Source organism: Saccostrea cucullata, unplaced genomic scaffold (genome assembly GCF_032062105.1).
Source record: "Saccostrea cucullata isolate Sc308-1 unplaced genomic scaffold, CSIRO_AGI_Scuc_v1 ctg1709, whole genome shotgun sequence".
Lineage (NCBI taxonomy): Eukaryota > Metazoa > Mollusca > Bivalvia > Ostreida > Ostreidae > Saccostrea > Saccostrea cuccullata.
The window spans coordinates 12121-32773 of NW_026938781.1; the positions used below are offsets into that span (position 1 = coordinate 12121).

At 31.6% G+C, this 20653-nt stretch overlaps 1 protein-coding gene across 1 annotated transcript; it reads right to left on the reverse strand.

The window, feature by feature from the left end:
• Nucleotides 1–917: 917 nt before the first annotated feature.
• Nucleotides 918–19256, reverse strand: LOC134251240 (glutathione hydrolase 1 proenzyme-like). The gene is made up of 13 exons (XM_062733627.1): nucleotides 19130–19256; nucleotides 16933–17196; nucleotides 16674–16771; nucleotides 12494–12610; nucleotides 11157–11361; nucleotides 10457–10617; nucleotides 9835–9987; nucleotides 8677–8810; nucleotides 8401–8591; nucleotides 8214–8304; nucleotides 7394–7537; nucleotides 2499–2612; nucleotides 918–1679 (listed from the first exon to the last, which is right to left on the reverse strand). The coding sequence occupies exons 1-13, from the start codon at nucleotides 19165–19167 to the stop codon at nucleotides 1503–1505; spliced, it is 1887 nt and encodes a 628-aa protein (XP_062589611.1). The 5' UTR covers nucleotides 19168–19256; the 3' UTR covers nucleotides 918–1502.
• Nucleotides 19257–20653: the final 1397 nt, after the last annotated feature.

A 20653-nucleotide genomic window follows, 5' to 3' on the forward strand; every position in this document is an offset into this window, starting at 1 on the left:
GAAGAAAGTGAAAATAATCGTTGATGCTTCTTAAATTCTTGAAGGAGTTTTGGGTAAACGACTCGTTTCATATGAGGAAAAAGAAAGCATATCTTAAGTGTTTTTGCTATTTAATAAAATGAAGACTAGAACGCTGAAAACCATAAAGAGGAAGAAAATATAATATTCTTAACACAATTTGTTCAAAACGATATTGCTTCTTAAATAATAAATATTCAACAGATTATTCTGAAAGTTTACGAAAGTATATGTATGAAATATATATGGAGATAACTTAAACAGTATCAAAGCTCAAACGTCCATTAAACAATACAAAATAGGAACAGAGCAAACACGGACCTCCAAAACATCAAAGGTGGGATCAGGTCACCGGTCACCGTGTGTTCCTAATCATGATCATAATTTAAAGAAAAATCTGTGGACAGAATGCAGTGTGTAAATAATGGACTAACGATAAGTATGAAAACGTCAGGCAGCATTTGACTCAATGATAAACTGTATTTGCTGACAATGGCATTATTTCGACCATAGAACTTACGAAATAATGACTTAAAACGAGAATGCTAATGAGTCAAAAAGGTATATTGGCCAGTGTTTTAGATAATATCAAAAATATGTAAAAATTGGCCATCAACTTCGCCAGGTTAGATAAAATACTGGCTAGAAACAATATAGCAGTTTCGGACAAAAAAGTTTTAGAAGTTCACATCTCGATGGAGTGAATAATCTGTAGTTTGAAATTCATCTCTGTACCTATAATTTTTGAACATGCAAAGATACAGGGATTTACACGGGACCAACATGTAAAGATATTTCAAAGACATGCCAGAAACCCGACCATTACCCTAAGGGTCACTAAAATTTATTAACTTTCACATCTTTTAATGAATATATCTTTGTAAATAAAGAAGTGAAAAGGCTTGTTTGGCAGGCATTTTAATCACTAATTTAAAAATTGGCACATGATAATATTCTTTGATCATTCTTTTCTTGTATTTCAGCGAAACGTAGGACATCTCAAGTAATTTCTTCTTGCATTGATATTAAGATATAATGTTGTTTATAATCTAATATGATTAGTATTGAAGAAAACCACACATATTCATATGTCATCAATGATTTAATTCATATAAAAAGAAATTAAGGTGAGAATGGAATACTCAATAATTGTTGCACTCGTTACAGTAAAAAAATAACTACGACAGTGGATAAAAATTATGCATGCATATAAATATTTTTTTTATTAAAATTCATTCCATATTTTTGCAATCTTTCTCCGACATGTAAAGACCAATATCCTTTACATGTAATAAGATAACACAGAGATAAGTAGTGCAGTTAATTCCTGTTTGTTTTTCAAAACTGAAATTCTTGTAGGAAATTCTTTTATCCAATTAAGACATCAACTGCTTCATGAATATAAAATTCTTTTGTTTCCTCTTCTTTTGTGTCGCGTCTTGAATTTTATTTCCCTTGAAATTGAATTAACCGCAAACTATTTATTAAATTAATGTCGTATTTTGTACAAAGCTAGCCCACCCAGGAAGTTTCCTGATGTCTGCAAAAGCAAAAACTTGTCCCGTTACCGGACACCGCTCTACCCCCTCCGCAACTGCCATGTATCTGTCTCGCTCCTTTACTTCATGACCGTACTTATTTTTCAGCTCCGACAAAATATCCTGCAAAAAAACAAAGAATTTTTTGCCAGAGAATGTTTGCAATATATATAATTATATTTATGATCAACCAAAATTTATTGGTTGTACTTATTACATTTATATAGGATTGCAATATAATTAATTTGTTTTGAGCTTAAAAACTTTTTGAATTCCAAATTAACAAATGCGAAAGAACCCGTTTCTTTCAGATATATGAGGTATAATAATATTTTATTGCTTCAACTTAAATTAAACCCGTTTTATCTTTGACACTTTCGCCGAATAAAAATGTTTTCACACTTTAGTAATTGAGGTCACATACTTGGAGGAATGCTACAGAATGGAATATGAAAATGAATAATTGGCTCCCTTTCTTACAAATACATTTATAAATGAATTCCTTCTCTTTGGAGTGCAACATCAGGCAACATATGCCAGGTACATCTAAGCTGTTATAACAAGGAGCGCGATAAGAACAGATACATTGGTCTTATTAATTCGTTCTTCTTCTACCTGCCGGCTTCAATTTGTCAGAGATTTGTTATTGGTTGTTACTATGATGCAAAACCTGTTATCCTAGTTATAGAAAAACTCAGTTTTCCAGGAAACACGAATAGGCTACGTATTTATGACATCTAATGACACGTCTTGCCGAATCCAGCTTACAAACAACATGGATTCATTATGATTAAAATTTCTGTTGTCATTTTTATTCACCGTTGCTGGTTTTACAGTTTTGCCAATTTTTAAGTAGCAGAGGAATCGCTCATACTGAATGGGTAGCAGATGTTTTGATAGATCATTGCTTTTGTATGAATAAAGTCAGCATTAAGCACCCACCTGTGGAAAACCAAACTCGTACTTTAAGACGTCAGGCGAAAAGTGATGGTGGAATCGCTTTTTTCGTATTGCCTCTTCAATTGTTTCTCCAAATAATAAAACTCTGGCAGATATCTGTAATTGAAAATTGTATTTAAGAGTCAGAAAAAGTTGAAAAAACTCAACGTAACATGCTTTTGAAAGGAATGAAAAAACATCATATGGCATGAAACGATTTTCAGATGAAAAACTCGCCTAGCGCTAATGTTCATATCCTTCATTTAACAAAGACAACAGATGATGATAATCTTGTGTGATATGATAACGTACGCCCATATTTTGATCTTCAAAGGAGAAATTTTTATTTACGATTTAATCAATTGATAATCAAAGTTTTATGCATTGACACCCTGTTGGTCTTGTACTAGTATCTACATATATTACCAGTGGTTTTAAATTCCATGATTTCAACAAAAGTTATAATTAACACGGTCATTTGTATTCTGTAAAAGTTTGTAGTATAATTGTGCTGAAGAATATGGTCTTCAAGAGCGCTCATTTAGAAAGGAAACTTAGCATAAAAGTTCATGTTTTCCTCTTCAGGCCAGTAAATGTCAAATTAGTATGTTAAAAGTCACTTCGAAAATAATGACCACCATGCTGTTGAAGTGATGGAACATTTAGACATGTACTCAGTACAAATTTATTTTACATGTTTATCATACAGAAGAATTATATAAGATAAGCTTTGGCTTGGTCATTGGCCAGGCTTTCTTCAGTGTACATGTATATAACTCTCAAACACTTCGAAACTATTTTATTTAAGAAATCAAAGGGATAGTGTGAGCAAATCAAGTATGATTTACAAAATCTATGACTTAAAATAAGGTTAAGCAACATGAAACAGCTAAACACAAACGAAACCTTTAAAACTTTACCAATCTTTGTAAAATATATAATCAGTGCAAAAGAAAATCAATGTTCATTTTTGAGGATGTTGTTTTTTGCTGTTAATGAATGTTTAACGACTTTTTAAAATATTTTTATTGATTGGTGGATGTGCAAGTTTCATTATAATCAATTGTTAATATTTGTAAATCAGTGTTCAGTGTTTTAATTGGCAAATGAAATCAGCACATTATCAATCTAGTAATGAAAGACAGCTCATTTATGAGCAACATATAATATGGATGTAAAATATTAAGTATTTTTCGACTCTTCTATATTCTAGCGTACCCTTTACAATGTTAAAAAGAAAAGTCAAGGTAATATTTTTTCGTAAATATTGAAATTTTAGTTCTTGCTTTCAAGTAAACGCTTCATTTGACTGTTTCAAAACCATGTTGAAAGTCTTACAACTTGTAGTGTATGCATATTTTAACCAGTCGACTGATGTGAATTTGAAATCTGTCAAATAATTCCGAAGTGTTTAAGAAAACTTGGAAAAACAGGAAAACGACGAAGACAAAGACTTTCGATGTCTATACCGTTAGCTATATAAAAGTAATGCCATGAATTGTACCTAATATAAACTTTAAATATAGCCATATATTTGATGACTTACACCCCTGACATATCAGTGCCCAACTCAACCACAACTACCGAAAGGCATTTCATTTTGAAATAGCCTGTTCTTTCGACGATGTTGTAAATGCCCAAAGAAGACCCTGACTCATGAAACATCTATGAAAACGGCTTTAAATTACATGCTGACACGACGTCCCAAGTAAGTAAAAAATTTGGTCAGTTACATTTATCGATTTTCTTCCCTAAAGTATTTCTACTGGATAAGGAAATCGAAAATAATTGGCATAGAATATAAGGATCAATGCCAAAGCTCTTTCGCTGGTCCTCAGACCACTGGCAATAGAGTTTAAATCACAAATTCAAATGAGAATAAGTTTAAATATAATGTAGAAAATAAAAAAAAATATCGTGTTTGAATATCCTATAAAATCTGTAGCAAGCAATTAACAACAAACATTTGCTTTTATATTTCGACTTGAAATATTGAAAAAAAAGACACTACAAAGTATGTCACGCCGGTTTCATGTATGTTTTACTGTCTTATAGAATATAATGACCATTTATGACTAATTTATATGACAAATAAGACGACTCCAGCTAGTCCATCATCAGCTTTCCTTATTTATGTAGTATTATTCCGCTTTCACCTGCATTCAGAGTTTATGTCTCCCATCTTATCCGATATTCAAATGTATGATCTGAATATGGCCAGTTCTTTGTTAACTTCTCATTCTCTCCCACTCTATCTCATAAATCTTTGCTATAAATATGATTATTACAATAGATACGATACTTGATATTACAACTTGTTTCCATTAAAACGCTTCCATATATAGATTTTTGCAACGCCAAATTAACATTTATTCAAATATTTGAACATATCTTCAAATAATTGTACATATGTTAATTGAACCTTCAAATGAATTAAAGATATGTGTAATGAAACAAATATAGAGATAATGAACAGCATTTGTAATCAAACCTATCTTTAAACATTAAATCTGTGCTAGGTTCAAATAAATTTTACCTATCTTTAATTGAATTATATCTATCTTCAATTCAGTTGAAGATAGGGTCAAATGAAATATACATATCGTCAATTCTTTTGAAGATGGGTAGAATTGATTTAAAGATAGGTATATGTACAATTGAATTAAAGATAGGCACAGTTGATGCGTAGATTGGTACAATTGATTTGAAGATAGATTCAATTGTATCTAGGTTCATTTTTTTCCTGTTATTGAATATAAAGAAAGGTCCCCTTGACAGCGACTTGAACACAGAGAGAACAGTTCAAAGTATTTTTGGAAGTACTAGTAGTTGTTATTGTCAGTATCTTTATGAATAAAGATAGGTTCAATTCAATTGCTCCTATCTTTAAATCAATTATTTCTATCTTTAATTCATAGGATTGGTACCTATCTTCAAATCAGTTGAACCTATTTTCAACTCAATTATTCCTATCTTCAAATTAATTGTACCTATCTTCAAATGAATTAAAGATAGGTATAATTAAATTCAACCTATCTTTAATATATTTAAAGATAGGTATAATGGATTTGAAGATAGGTATACAAATTTGAAAATATGTTAGTTTGGTGTTCCATACAGATGCTCTCTGAACATACGCTGTATGAGTGTACGTTTTTGCTAGAATTAGTAATATGACCTTCTGTATATTATTAAAACGAATACTTATTGCCTGACGTCACGTCAATATTTCCTAGGTGCGAAGCTAAGAGGTCAGAGTTAGCCAAAGTTAGCCAGCAAAATTTTGTGCATGCTGATTATCATCGGAATTTGTTACCTGCGTTTCAACAACAACAGTTAGCAGAAAAATAACCATAATTCTGATACAACATATTGATGTATTTATTTAAGAAATAAGGTATCATTTTTTGAGTTTTATTGAGATGTAAAACAGGTTGGTCACGTGATGGGCTTTATGGAAGATTTGTTCAAACCCGTTTTACAAAAAACCTTTTACTTATATTTACATTTGTGACTTATACATACTTTAAATTTGCCTTATTGTTACTTTTAACGTGCGAAATGCGTTATTTTTCAAACCCAAATGTATGTAATCCATAAATCGACCTTTATGACGTCACACAGAGATTACGTCAAACGTTTATCCAAACGCACATCTATGACCTCTTGACCCCGTACCTGTATTTATACAGTTATAAAAACGCTTGCTTTCGGTAGTGTTATATAAAGGAAAACACTTGCAAATGTAAATATTTCCTTTAGTTTTTTTGCATGCAGCTATTTATTTCATGCAAGTTCCTATACGGACATGTCCGTTTGACCTTTTTCATTTGTCTTCTAGGTAAGGGGTGTCACAATCACTTCGAGCCAAAAGGTCACGTGTAAGTTTTTGCGCCCTTTCCCTGGACTATTCTACTGAATGGAAATGAAAACTGCATGAATTATATAAAATCTGTTCTTTTTGGCGGAATCTTGATCGAGCTTTGAAAAAAACATATCGGTGATATTGTGAAGTGAGTTAGAAGTTACATCTTTAAAGTAATAAAACACGAGAGAGAAGAGAGAGAGAGAGAGAGAGAGAAGAGAGAGAGAGACTGGCCAAATATAAATCTGATCATACCCCCCCTCCAGATGTTTCCTCCTAAAAAAAAAACAAAATTTAGACTTAAAGAGGCACCGTGACGCACAACGTGGAAAATTGACCAATGTATAATCTTTGCACGACCCGTGTGAATTTTGTTCAAATCCTAAAGGTATAAGATTTCAGAAAATTACAGGTTTCTGATCCTAAAAATTCTAATTTTAAGGAGAAAAATAAAAGTAAAAATAATTTCAGTATGCCCCATAACGATAATATTGCTTTAAACTTCTTGTACAAATTAAGTTTCATTAGCATATGACCTCGCGTTCCTACAAAACAACGCTTGTCAACGGAATTTTGGGACCACCCTCGTACATGTACTCTATACTCATAGTTCAAATGTTATCCACATTCATGTACATGTACTGTACATTCCATATTTTTAAATTTGAAATACAAACAACATATATATTTTATATAAAATTTGTTCTTTTTCCATTGCTCTGATACAGACAACACACAACTTAAAATGAATGCATGACGTTTTGCGCAACATCTTCCTTAAATTTACTCTAGTGAAATAATTTACCCCCTCCCAATGTAAACGTTTATAACTTATAATGCTTATAGGTTCTATAGATATTGATGGCGTTAGTCAGGCAAGCTTTTTGAAAACCTATTACTTGTCACATTGAAAAATAACGTCGACTCGTCAATTTCAATAACGTTTGAAAACTGCAGAATGCATATGAAATTATGCAGTTGTTTACTATTAAGATGAGAGAGTATCTTTTTGTTCAGTTAACCTATGAATTACCTGGGCAACGGTGGTTGTAATCCTTGAACCTCCAGCAGCACCAATCACCAAACGAACTTTCCCGCTCTTTTTGTTAATAAATATGGCGGGGACCATGGAGGATAGTGGCTGTTTTCCTGGTTTTACCGAGTTCACTTTAGAAACCTTTTAAATCATAAAGATATAAAAATCCTTAAATGTAAAATTGACTGCTGTATTGCTTTGATGTTTTCATAAAGATTGTAAGTTAAAACATATATTTATAAAAAAATGTTTCGATTTAGAAAAGTCGTAGAACACTAGAAGCTTGTTGATGACTGAGGCTTAATTATAAAACTTTTTTTCAGATATTGCTGAAAGTTGGAGTCGCTTTACATTTTTCAGTTTATTACTTAAATTATGTTGGACAAAAATTAGACACTGACATAATTCTGGGTCTTAGATTTGAGATTTTCTTCAAACGTAATGATCATGGAGGAATTACAGATATCTGAATAGTTGTAAATATGCAGCCTGTAAATCTTACTAACACAAAAAGGTCAGAGGTATGAGACAAAGTTGTAGTACATATAATTATATAATATTTTAACGATTTTCAATTTCTAATCTTGTTACAGTTGTCTTCCTTGAAAAAATAAAACTTTTCAAAAGTACAAATATTTTAACTGACAAATTGAAATGATTTGTTTTGTAATGTCGATCCGCCTTTTCTTTCTCAAATGAAAAAAATATTTATACTTAAATTTATCTGAATAGGGGGAGGAGTCTTAAAAATTAACATGGGTTTAAAGGACACTTGTCTACCTAGATAAATATTTATTTTTATATTTTAAAATTTTACCTCCTGCTGTGCCGTGCGTTTTATGGAGAAATCACACATTTCATTGTTCCAAATTATGCCCGTTGTATTTGACATGAACATTGAACCAAAGCTGGATTAAATAAAAAGCCATTAACATTAATTATGATTATATCACGAGAGAGAGAGAGAGAGAGAGAGAGAGAGAGAGAGAGAGAGAGAGACTTACTAAAAATCTATTGTGCTAGTAGCTGACATCGCATCCCCATTTGGCGCTAAAATAGACACGTGACTGGTCCCTTGATCGTCATGTGATGTCATGGTAATGTTTGTGTAATAAGACTGAGGATGTGTTCTTTTTCTGTCTATAATTTTTGTAATGTTTGAGGCCAGTGCATTTGATACCAGACGAGCTACTATCTGTGTAAATAAAAATTTATATTCTTATATTTCTTATAAATAAATGCTTATTAAATGATTCAGTGTACACTTTCATATTATTTACATTTTTGACTTGCGGTTCAAAATCACCATCTCCGAGCAAAGGTCGTAACGAGTAGGCAAATTTTGTAGCTTCTATCATCAAATGGTAGACCTTAGCAGGATCTTTTGTCATAGCACTTTTAGACAATTTCAGTTCTGAAAATTTCTACAAAGGATTAGTAAAAATAAACTTCATTTCAATGTATTCAATGAAACATATGGCGATAACAAATAGTATTCAAGATCAAAAATCCATTAAACAATACAAAATAGGAACAGAGCAATCACGGACCTCCAAAACATCAAAGGTGGAATAAGGTGCCCTGGAGGAGTGAGCATCCCCTGCCAGCATGTCACACCCTCCATGTACTCGTTGCTATGATCGGGAAATAACTGAAAGATCCGTCGTCAATTCAATGTATATATAATGGACCAACAATTAGTATGAAAAACGTCAGTCAGCAATTGACTCAATGATACATTTTGTAAATTGTTTTTGCTCACAAGGTCTTTGTATCGACAAGAGAACTTACCAAATTATGACTTTAAACGAGACTGTTGATAGTACTCTTTCATCAACTTGTTTATCAACAATTTACCTCAATTTAGAAATTGTTCATACAAAGAGCATGCTCTTGCGTATCGACTCAACCGAGATATATAAAATCTGTATGCAGGTGATGAAGGTATATTGCTGTATAAGTAAGGGAAGTTGACGATTGTAAAGATAAAGTCATTACTTTTATCATAGAGCTAGGTTGTTAGATTACCATTTACGTCTTTTCAAGTTATATATCCAAATATGAAACAGATGTGTCAGACTCTGTGGTATCTTTTATCTCAAGCTCACCAGGATATATCGTATCAACATAAGAATGGATAGTACCATTGTTTATTGGCAATACGTCGTCGATATATCTAAATGTCGAGTTGAAGGTCACTGAAAGTATTTTCTTCCTTTCACGCATAAGATTTTGGACAAATTCTTCAATTATGCACAATACGAAATAATAGAATAAGATTTTAACTCAGTGTGAAGTTTAAATTAGGATACCCCTTGAATGGTGCTGATGGTCATTTATGTTGTCGAATATAGTCCCTCTACTTTATTGAAAACTTCCATTTAAGAATCAGTAGAGGATAACGTTAAGATTTCTTTACTTTCAGTGATTTATAGTACCTTTGAATATGTTCATGAGAAGAGCCAGTATAGGCCCTCCGCTTGGGTCGGGGACCGTGTGTAGAATCCACTGTCCCAGGTCCACTGAGAGAGACGGACCCTCCTTGGCATGGTAGGTCTGTAAATCACCTTTCTCCCAGAACTTCATGGAAACTGAAATCATGAAATACTTTTTGTTATTAATTACAGGTTGTAACTTAGCCTATAAATGTAAGCTACACTCTATTGATATTCGACTAGAAAAACACATTTCAAAAATCCTTTGCTCACATCAGAGTTACACTGAAATAAAATGCAATATTTTGCTTTTTTAAATTTATAAATATGTGAAATATTTTAAGTAATTTTTAACAAAAATGAACATTTTAAGGAAAAGAATGCATTGTCTAATTTAAAACGGGTTCTTTTTCTTACACCATTCAGACTCCTGGGCTAAAAAACTTTTCACGTAAGCTCTCACTTTTGATCTCAGTCTCACTTTTACAAACGGAATACTAGTACATAGTGGAAATTTGAGACTGAGATTAAATTGATCTCGTCTTATAGTCCCGGGGCCAGATTCTATCATCATGGATGGTAAGTCGGAATACTGATCTTCCTCAGTATAGGTTCTTTATTTTACCTTTATCATTGATCTCCTTGACGACGACGTCTGTTAGTGAGCTGTTGTAGAGGTAATCAGCTCCCCTCTCTCCAACCTTCTCCAGGAAGTCTGCCAGTCTGCTGTTCCTTATTATGGATCCTTCTGGTACTATGTTTCCTTCCTGGTCACAAAACACATCACTTTGAAAAAAAAAGAATTTAAAAAAGTATACCATAATAAACTGTGGTTACATAACATGACAGAACATTTTATTACGACATTGTTTCAAATTAAAAAAGAAAGAATTTAAAAAGTCATTTTTTTTCTTTTCAAAAAGTAACCATATTGATTGATGTTAATAAATATGGAAGGTATTGAGGAATTAAAAAGCTGATAAGTTTTAAACTAAATCAAGCGTTGGAAATGCAAGATTTGTGGCTTTCTTATCCAATACACCATATTTATCTGAAAAATGACATATCTATTTTCTCGGACAATATTGAATCCTCTACTTTACATTTATAAAGCAATGTCCAAAAGACTACATTTATATGACTGAAAATGCCTAAAACTTTTGAGGTAATGGATGGAACATGGTTATTAAATACTAGTAATTCAAGCAACGAAGAAAAAAAAACCCTAAACAAACAAATGTTTTGGAGTTCAATCTGTCAAGGTATTTGAATCATTGCCTTTTGACTATATATTCAATGTATATTGCTTCATGAAGAATATATACCAGAGAGGTGCATGGTCCTGCAGATTTATGTTGAATGAATTTTTCATGTAGGACAGAGCTTTGTGGACACTGTTGGCGAGGTAGAATCCGTGTCTGGCCAGATGAACAGCTGGTGTGAGGAGGTCCTTCCAAGGTAAACGGCCGTATTTTCTGTGTAACGTCCAATACGCCCTTAGTTCTCCAGGAACTGCTATGTAGAGTCCGCCTAGAGAATGATAATTATCACTTGAAGTGTAACTTTTCTGATAAACAGAAACAATTTACAGACTACAGCTAACATAGAAAGAGCGGGGTTTTCTAAGGACCTTAATTGCACCTGTACGAGTATATAAATCAAAATTGTTAAAATTTAGATGAAAAGTAATCAATTAATATATGACCTCTTGTACTGCTTACTAATAGTTTTTTTTCTTGAAAAACGATCTACTCTTCTTGTTTTTTGCTAGTCTATACATTGTGAGCTCAGGGTCCGACGTCATAAAACTTTGAGAATTCTCAAGAAAAAATCTCAACTCAACTCTTGAAAATTACTCAGCTGAGAATTTGAGAATAAAAGGGTATAAGGTATTCTTATTTTTCCCAACTTTTTTATGACGGTCGCTGACTGAGAATTTTGGATTTGAAAAAAATTCTCAGACTCGAGAGCATTCTCAGACTTAAGCATGTTTTATAACGGCGGACCCTGATATTGTGTCATTAATGATAAATACCTCAATTTCAGTTAAGTTTTTCAAGATACTGTAAATCACTTTTATTCGCGAGAACTTTATATTTTTGCATTATATCGCGAATCTGTATGCTCTCGCGTAAATGTGTAATGGTAAGGATAATATGCAACAAAACCGTTACTGGCAAATATTTTGTCTCGCTTATAAATACCATATACATTATAGCTCGCTTGCGAAAATAAAGTGTCACGAAAATATAGTGATCTACAGTATCAAATAATGCAAAATTTTGAACCAAAAAGTATAAAAAGTACTTATATATATATATATATATATATATATATATATATATATATATATATATATATATATATATATATATATATATATATATATATATATATATATATATTGAAGAATAGTTACTAGAAAAAAGTGCAAGAGATTTCGAGGAATGTACCAAAATATACATAATTTCTGCAAAAAGCAAGAGATTTCAATCTCACATAATGATATATAAGATATTATCTGAAAATTGATAAATGTTAAATCAACACAAGCATAATATGTAAGGCAAAAATAAATTTCATTGGATCTGAGTGTTATTGAATCATATTGACATACATTTTTATTTTGCAATGATGATATGATTACGAAAAAAGTTCTTACCAAGGCACCCAGATTTGTTGACGTAAATATCGCTATGGATGTTTTTGGGCGCCCTCTCGCGGCCGCTGATATACACAGATTTTTGTGATTTGGCATCGTAGTATACAATGAATAACCCTGAATGCAATTAAAAAATTGAAAATGTTAGAAAACTGCTTAATTTTGCTAATTTTTATAAACATTTGAAAGTAAACAAAAATGCAAAATAAATTTATCGTATTCATTTATTTTGTTCAATGAATTATAAAAAAAGTGTTCTTTTGCCACTGGTTACTATTTCTATTTTTAAACTAAATAAAAAATGAAGTATTTTCATAAACATTTTACTGAAAAAAATCAAAGAATTTGTTAAAAAAACATATTCAAAAGAAAAGATTCCTTTAACCACTAACTTTTATATTACTTTGAATGGTCACCGATTTTTATAAAACTTTGCTATAATTACTACGTAAAACATCAATGCTTTACAAAATGGTGTCTTTGTGTCTTTTTTGACATAATAATAGCAAGAAAAGTTTGAAAAATTCTTATCCTTTGTACATGTTACAAGGACCATTGTTAGTTGCTTATATTTTTACGCAAATGAATTTATTAACATGGATAAACTGAATTATTACGTTTGAACAATCTGATTCCATGGTGACATACATGTATGAAATTGTTATTTCCCAAATATGTTTATCATGCATGAAATATATGGAGATAACGAACAGTATTCAAGCTCAAAGTCAATAAAACAATACAAAATAGGAGCAGAGCAAACACGGACCTCCAAAACATCAGAGGTGGGATCAGCTGCCATGGAGGAGTGAGCATCCCCTGCTGACCAGTCACACCCGCCGTGTACTCCTTGTCATGATCGTGAAATATCGGAAAAATCCGTCGTCAATTCAGTGTGTAAATAATGTCAATGATTTACTTCGTGTTAGAAATTATACCTACGTAGAGCATGCATTTGCCTATCAAATCGATTGAGAGATATAAACTCCAGATGCAGGTGATGAAAATATATTGCTGCATAAGTAAGGTAAGTTGACGATTGAAAAGTTAAAGTCATCACGTTTATCATGAAGATTGGTTGTTAGATTATAATTTACGTCTTCTTCAATTAAAATATCCAAATATGAAACAGATGTGTCAGACTCTGTGGTATCTTATATCAAGCTCACCAGAATATATCGTGTAAGACATTAGGGATTCAACTTTTGAAAACAGTCATTGCTACTTCCTTTCATTGTTTGATACACTCGTCACCAACTTGAGGTCATTGACATGTTTAAAAAAATAATCTCAAAATTTAAAATATGTTGCAATATTATCCACAAAACTAAATAATCAAATTTTGCCTGATTTGAGTTTACGGTATCAAAGACTTTCATCATAGAGAGCTTAGAAAAATTATCAGACAATGCCCGCCTAAGTTCCTATATAAATGTTTAAACCAGTACAGACTGTCGCCTTAAAAAAACAATTTTTAACATTGGTTACATGTAGAAAACTGATTTGTTACTATATTGCAATTCATGCTGGTAAACAATATTATTACGCATAAACAAAAGACACATTACATTGTAAGTCATTTTTGTCCAGGTGGCGTTAGTAAGGGTAAAATTCCTTTGTATTTTTGTTTATGCATCATGCAAAGAAAGGCAATCCAACCCCTCTATGTGTTGATTGATCAAATGATGAGAAACACATTTTCTTGGGAAAAATCTTGTCTGCATATGGGATTATCATATTCATTGAGTGACAAGAAAATTGATCAAGTGTATGTTAGATCTATCAACAATATGTTATATCTAAGAAAAATTCCTCGGTAACAAAAGACACGATTCAAGGACGATCGAGTTATTCAGTGCAAAATTTAGAGAAAAGGTTTGGTATTAGAAGAGTCATTATTTATAAAACAATCCTCTGACAATTTTTTGGAAAAGATTTTTACAAAATCTTTTCTCAAAGCTGCAATTTATTGCAATGAATGGAAACATGTTTTAAATGTGAGTCAGAGAGCACAAATAATGATGCAAAACCTACACAGAGTTTACATCTAAGAAATTATAAGGATTTCACGTACTTGAGTTTTCCTCATTTTAATAAATATTATCCATTGTATCAGGAAAGAAATTCATGCCTTTCATCATCTATTTTTGCAAATAATGACACATTTAGGCAAGATGTGCATTCAATTGCATGATAGATTTCAGTTTACATGGGTCGTTCAATAAATATCGCAAGATACAGTTTAATATAATAAACAAAGAAATATAAATTTTAATTATATATTTTACTGTTAAAAATACTTTTAAGGTACTATTCACAAAAAACTCCATGATTTTTCCTATTGCGTCTGCAAGAAATCTTTAAGGTTAGCATGTTCTTTACAACTTTCTACTGTTTAAAATGTTTTTTGGGCATACCTTAAGATGAGTATGCCGAGGTTTTTTGGTCATGAATTCTAAAAATTAGGACACGTGTTAAAGGTAACAGGGAATTCTTTGAGGGATTTAAAATTTAAAAAAATCTGTTTTCCGTACTTTTCTTATTTTCATATGACCTTTTGCAGAATTTATGACACGACTCATGTACCTCAAAATATTAGGTTCCAGTACAAGTTTTCTTCCTATCAATTTAATTATGTTCAAAGAGTGCCGTAAAAATTGTAGACTCTTGGAATCCTGGGCTGTTTTACAAAATAACTCACGCCTGATATCTAAATTTGATTCTGCAGTAACTTTCTTATTTATATTAAATAAAAAAAATGGTTTAAATATTTTAAAAGGTAAGTAAAAAAACTTTTATTTGCTAACAACTTTTTAAACAAAATCATTAATTTATCAAACGTGTACAACCAACAGAACATTTTTGGTCTTAATCGTAGGTTCTTTTGTAAAACAGGCCCCTGTATCATCGGAATAAGGTATGAATAAGTCCAGAAAGTCTCTCCAATTTTTTGTTTACTCAGATAGGGTAAGATAGGCTTAGAAAATTTCTCTCTTGTCGGACTGTCAAATGGACCCACTGATATAGGTCAGACGTATATACATAAAGCTTACTGACAACATACCATTCAACCATACACACAGAATCCATCAGAAATATATGCAAAATTACGGGAATACATCAAGGAGATGCTTGTTGATGGAGCTTTTAGACCATCCTAGAATCCATACATAGTAATGATCAGAAAAATAGATTGTAAGTTATTTTCTCTTGACAAATTTTAAATGTTTTCATCAATTAGATTACAGAAATTAGAGTTATGAATCTAAAGGTTAATAGGTTAACAATCTCAAGAGCCACATTTCTGTAATTTATAAAGGAATCAAAATCTACATCAAACCTCAAAATCAAGGACATGATTACAAGAATATATAGCATACATTATCGAATATATACGTACATAATTACAAAATAGACTTTCTGCCATTCACGAGAAATTTACCTTCAAGTATTAACCCTTTTTGCTACATCTGCATACATCCAAAACACTTTTTGCAAAACTTTCAAATAAATATAAGCATACATTCATACCTTATCTGCAAAAAGCATGAAAATCTTTTGTAAATGAACACTATGGAGTCGCGAATCAAAGCCAGTAAAAGTTTCACCAAAAAAAGGAAAAATGATTATAAAATTCAAATAATTGTTCAAGCTTTAACAAATTTAATATATTCATGTCAAAATCACAATTTATGTGTTTTATAAATCAAATTTACAGGTCTGATTTATTCCTATATTCAGTGTCTGATAGAAGACCGTTTTATGAGCGGCAACTGATTCCATATTCTTGATAATTTATGTAATGACACGGCATCTAGTGTTAAGGTGTTGACATGATTTAATATATTATACCATAAACGTCATGAATTGAATATATTTGAATATATTTCGGATAGGAGACACATTCACTTCTCCTAAAGAGAAAGAAATAAAAGACGGAAATCAATAATATATGATATGGTTTAAGACCATTTTATCCAAAATATTTTTTTTCTATTTTTAAATACATATTTGAAAGGTGAAGACTTTGAGTAAGAAACAAATCAATAAGACTTTTTTTCTCCCTTGATATCTTTGACATACCTATGGTTAGTATGTATAAAACATAAAAGTTAAACAAGTTAAGGGTGGAGGGGGCAAAAAGTAGGAACTCTTCAAGTATTCTATTATGTACAGTTACCTCCTCCTACTCCCATGCTGTGAGGTGTAACGACGCCATTACAAAGAAGCGTTGCTATAGCAGCGTCAGCAGCAGAACCCCCACGAAGCAGAAAATCCCTGCAGCACAAAAAAATCTCAACTTATATTTCAGCAGTAAGTTGCTTATTCACAAAAAAGTGAAAAATTAAGCTTTTAAAATAAATTTTAATGAAAAAAAATTAAAACGGGTTATTTTTACATCGAAAGTTTTATAATTATTTTTTTTTTATAAACCCTACCTGCCTATGTTGGAGCACGCCACATTGTCGCTGACCACAGCACCAGTATTGATGCGCAGTTTCCTACTTTTGTAACTTGTTTTTGTTCTAAAATCGGTAGTTTCCTGAGAACTTTCATCAGAACCTTTAGTTGCTAACCAGATGACAACAATGTACGCAACCAACACATTGAGAATGAGAAATCCAATAAATTTCTTTGAATAGCACACTCCAGTCTTTTTCTTTGGTTTTTTGTCCGTAGAATGTGACTCTTCAGCCATGATACTAAATGTTAAATAACCATATTTCTATTACTTTATTAAAAGAGTGCATATTACCGAAAATAAAAAAGCCATTCCTAAATATAGATTTAGGAGGTTTAATCAAAATTGTTCTTCAATGTGTTTTGCTTGACCAGTATGAAAATAGCCTTGAAATGACTATGGACATAAAAGTCAAAGGCTCTTTAAAATCTAGTCAAAAACTTTTGTACTGGTAACTTTTTTAAGTTTAAGTAAAAGATTATAACAACATTTACTACTTTATTAAGCTTTCACATTTCGCATGCATTAGAAAGTAAAAACCAAACTTTGAATGAAATGTGTGGAGATAACGAACAGTATTCATACTCAAAAGTTCATTAAAACATCAGCGGTCACACCCGCCGTGTGCTCCGTGTCATGATCGGGAAATAACAGAAAAATCCGTAGACATTTCAATGTGTAAATAATGGACTAACAATGAGTATGAAAAACTTCGGTCAGTGTTTGACTTAATGATCGATAGATTCTATTTGCAATTGTATTGACCATTGAACTTAGGAAATAATGACTTTAAATGAGACTGCTGATATTCTTGTTTCTTCAACTTGTTCTTCAATAACTTACCTCATTTTAGAGATATTATTCATACACAGAGCATGTTCTTGTTTATCAAATCAACTGGGAGATATAGACCTAAACATAAAATTCGACACAGAATCTTTTCTGCATTTTTAAAAAACATCAATGCAGATTTTAGAAGCCTTAGCCTATCTTATGTATTATTGTTAAGGTACTAAAGCTTAAAAGGTGAAATCTTCTGAAGTAAAAGTATTGTGTTCTAGTTATGCTACAGAAAAAATGCTAGTACATTTAAGTTCAGAATTGTTCTGAAAGTTTTTTTGTGCATAAATTAAATCTTAATAGAAGTGTTGGAATACACAGAATATTTTTGCCGAGACAACTGTCTCAAGTGTTTGAACTCATTTTCCAAGTCAAATGGAAAAGTATAATGTAACTATTTACCAGGAAGAAGGGAAAATACGAAAACTTGTAAAAATCAACGAACTTTTCATTTTAAAACTGAAATTATAAACGAAGTAAGTACACATGTTTCCATGGTGATTAACTGAATTTTCTGGCTTGATCTATATACAAATATTTTATACAAGTTCGCATGGTTGATACATCAACATTGTCATAAAAATCAATTAGTAAAGAAGAATGTCAATTGACGTTCTTCATTCATGGCTGTAAATTAACAAATTGAATTGTCTACTCGATCATCTTAAGGAGAACACAGCGGATGGGACCGGGCGACAGGAGATGCTTTCTTCTGTATGGCACCTGATTCTTCCTTTGATATTTAAGGGTCCGCGTTTCTGCTGCTCCCAATTTGTATCGTTTCAATGAAGAAATAGCTTATTAATGTTCCTTATCTTTACATCATATTTTACATCATTCTCATCTTGAGAAAACGTTTCTATATAATTACTTCAACCCTGATAAAAATATTACAACACGAAATGTTGAGGATTTAATGCAAATAACAATGCCAAAATAAAAGTTTAAAATTGTAATTCAGCACGCACATATTATTGACAGTTTGATGACCTCCTTCCTAGCCAATATAATCAACATTATTAGTTTTTTAATTGTAAAAATAAACCCATCTTTACACAAATCCAAATCTTTTTTCTATTTTAATATGGTCCATAAACGATAAATCTCTTTCTATTAAAAAGTGTCATTAACTCTTTTGAAATAACTTGAAACCTTTAGAAACAAATACAAAGTTCGTTGACAAACACAAAATGTAAAATAAAAAACCAAACAATTTCAACGGAATCTCAAAAATGTTGATCGTAGTAAATAAAGGTAAACCTCAGTATAATGCTTCAAAAACATATTTTGGACAATCACTATCTACAATATAAAGTTTTCTTTAAATCACTTACTAGTTTTCACCGTTGGAATCTTTTCCAATAGCTGCCATGTCCAATAAACAACTTATGTTACAAGTGTTACAAAGGGCCAACAGACACAATGCGATGCGGACGAAAATTGCGCAGGAAGATTTAGATTTCACCCGACACCTGACCATACAGCGACCTTGTTTATCCTAAGATATGCAAAGCTGGTACAAAGACACAACAGATTAATTTCTCGTCATGTTCTGACAGCATTTCTTTTTGTGCAGGATGAATACATTCCAAAATCAGACCATCACAATGGCACGTTAACTGCACGTCATTGTATGAAATACTATACTTGATTTTGAATAGACAACTAGATGCAATTTTAAGATCTTTAAAAAGTGTTAAATCTGGATATTTAGCAGAAATATTAAAATTTCAAACTACGTAGGCAGTACTTCTTAAATGTATTGAACATTTGTTTGTTTGCATCGTAACTCGTAACTTAGAATTGAATATTTATATCTGAAAAACAATAAAAGTGAAAACTTTTCAAGTAATGATTGAATATTTTAAATAGATTTCTTTCATTGAATAAGCCATTTCATAACATTTTAAAAATATTTTATATTAAAGATCATCAGAACAAAGGAAACCCATGACCGAGTTTCATGTATAGCAATAAATGTAACGTCCTACGAGATGTTTTGCCTTAGAATGGACTTTATAAATGGGCCGCTTTTCTATAAATCGTTGTTAATTTGACATCTGCCGCTGACTTTTATCCTTATAGTGACTATTTTTCAAAAACGGGGCTAAGTTATGTTCGGAAAACATGTACTTGATACATTGTACGAGTTTATAGGCTAAAGAGTTTAAGAAAAGGGAAGGTACCATTTGAAGTTCTTGTTAAGTAGCAATTCCAACGTTATTTCATCATATCTAATCTTTGAATTGTTTAAATAAGAATAAAAATGCAACCATGTCGATGTGTATTATTACTTGTTGAAATGTCTGTAAAACTACATTTATGAATTGATTATTTATAACATGCATAATCTGTGATATGGTACTTTGCTTTGATTTTAATTATTTCAATAGATAAAATACGTGTTACATGTATAAAACTTATAATAAAGCTGCCATTCATTCATTTATCATTTATTTCCTCTTTAAAGAGATACAGAATTAAGAATTAAGTTAATCAACACATTAATCTATGTACAATTCAAATGATATTTTCAAATAAATGATAAGCATAAGTGAAAAAAAGAGATACAAATGTCACATTTGCTCTATACAAGTCATGTGCGCGAGAGCACTGCACATAGCCGTTGGTATTGTGCACATGCACGAACTAACAGTTTCGAGTTTAGAATCCTAAAGTTTCTTTCCTGAGGTAAAGGTAAAACGGTTAGTGGTTCGCGCCCCAGGACAACCAGAAAAAGATCCATCTCACAAAGGCCACACAGTCTGCTCCAAGGCCAATATGAAATGAATTGACAATTGTGTTCCACCATTCATTGTGGCAGTCAGAGAGAGCACCGCAGGACAACGTTATGTGAC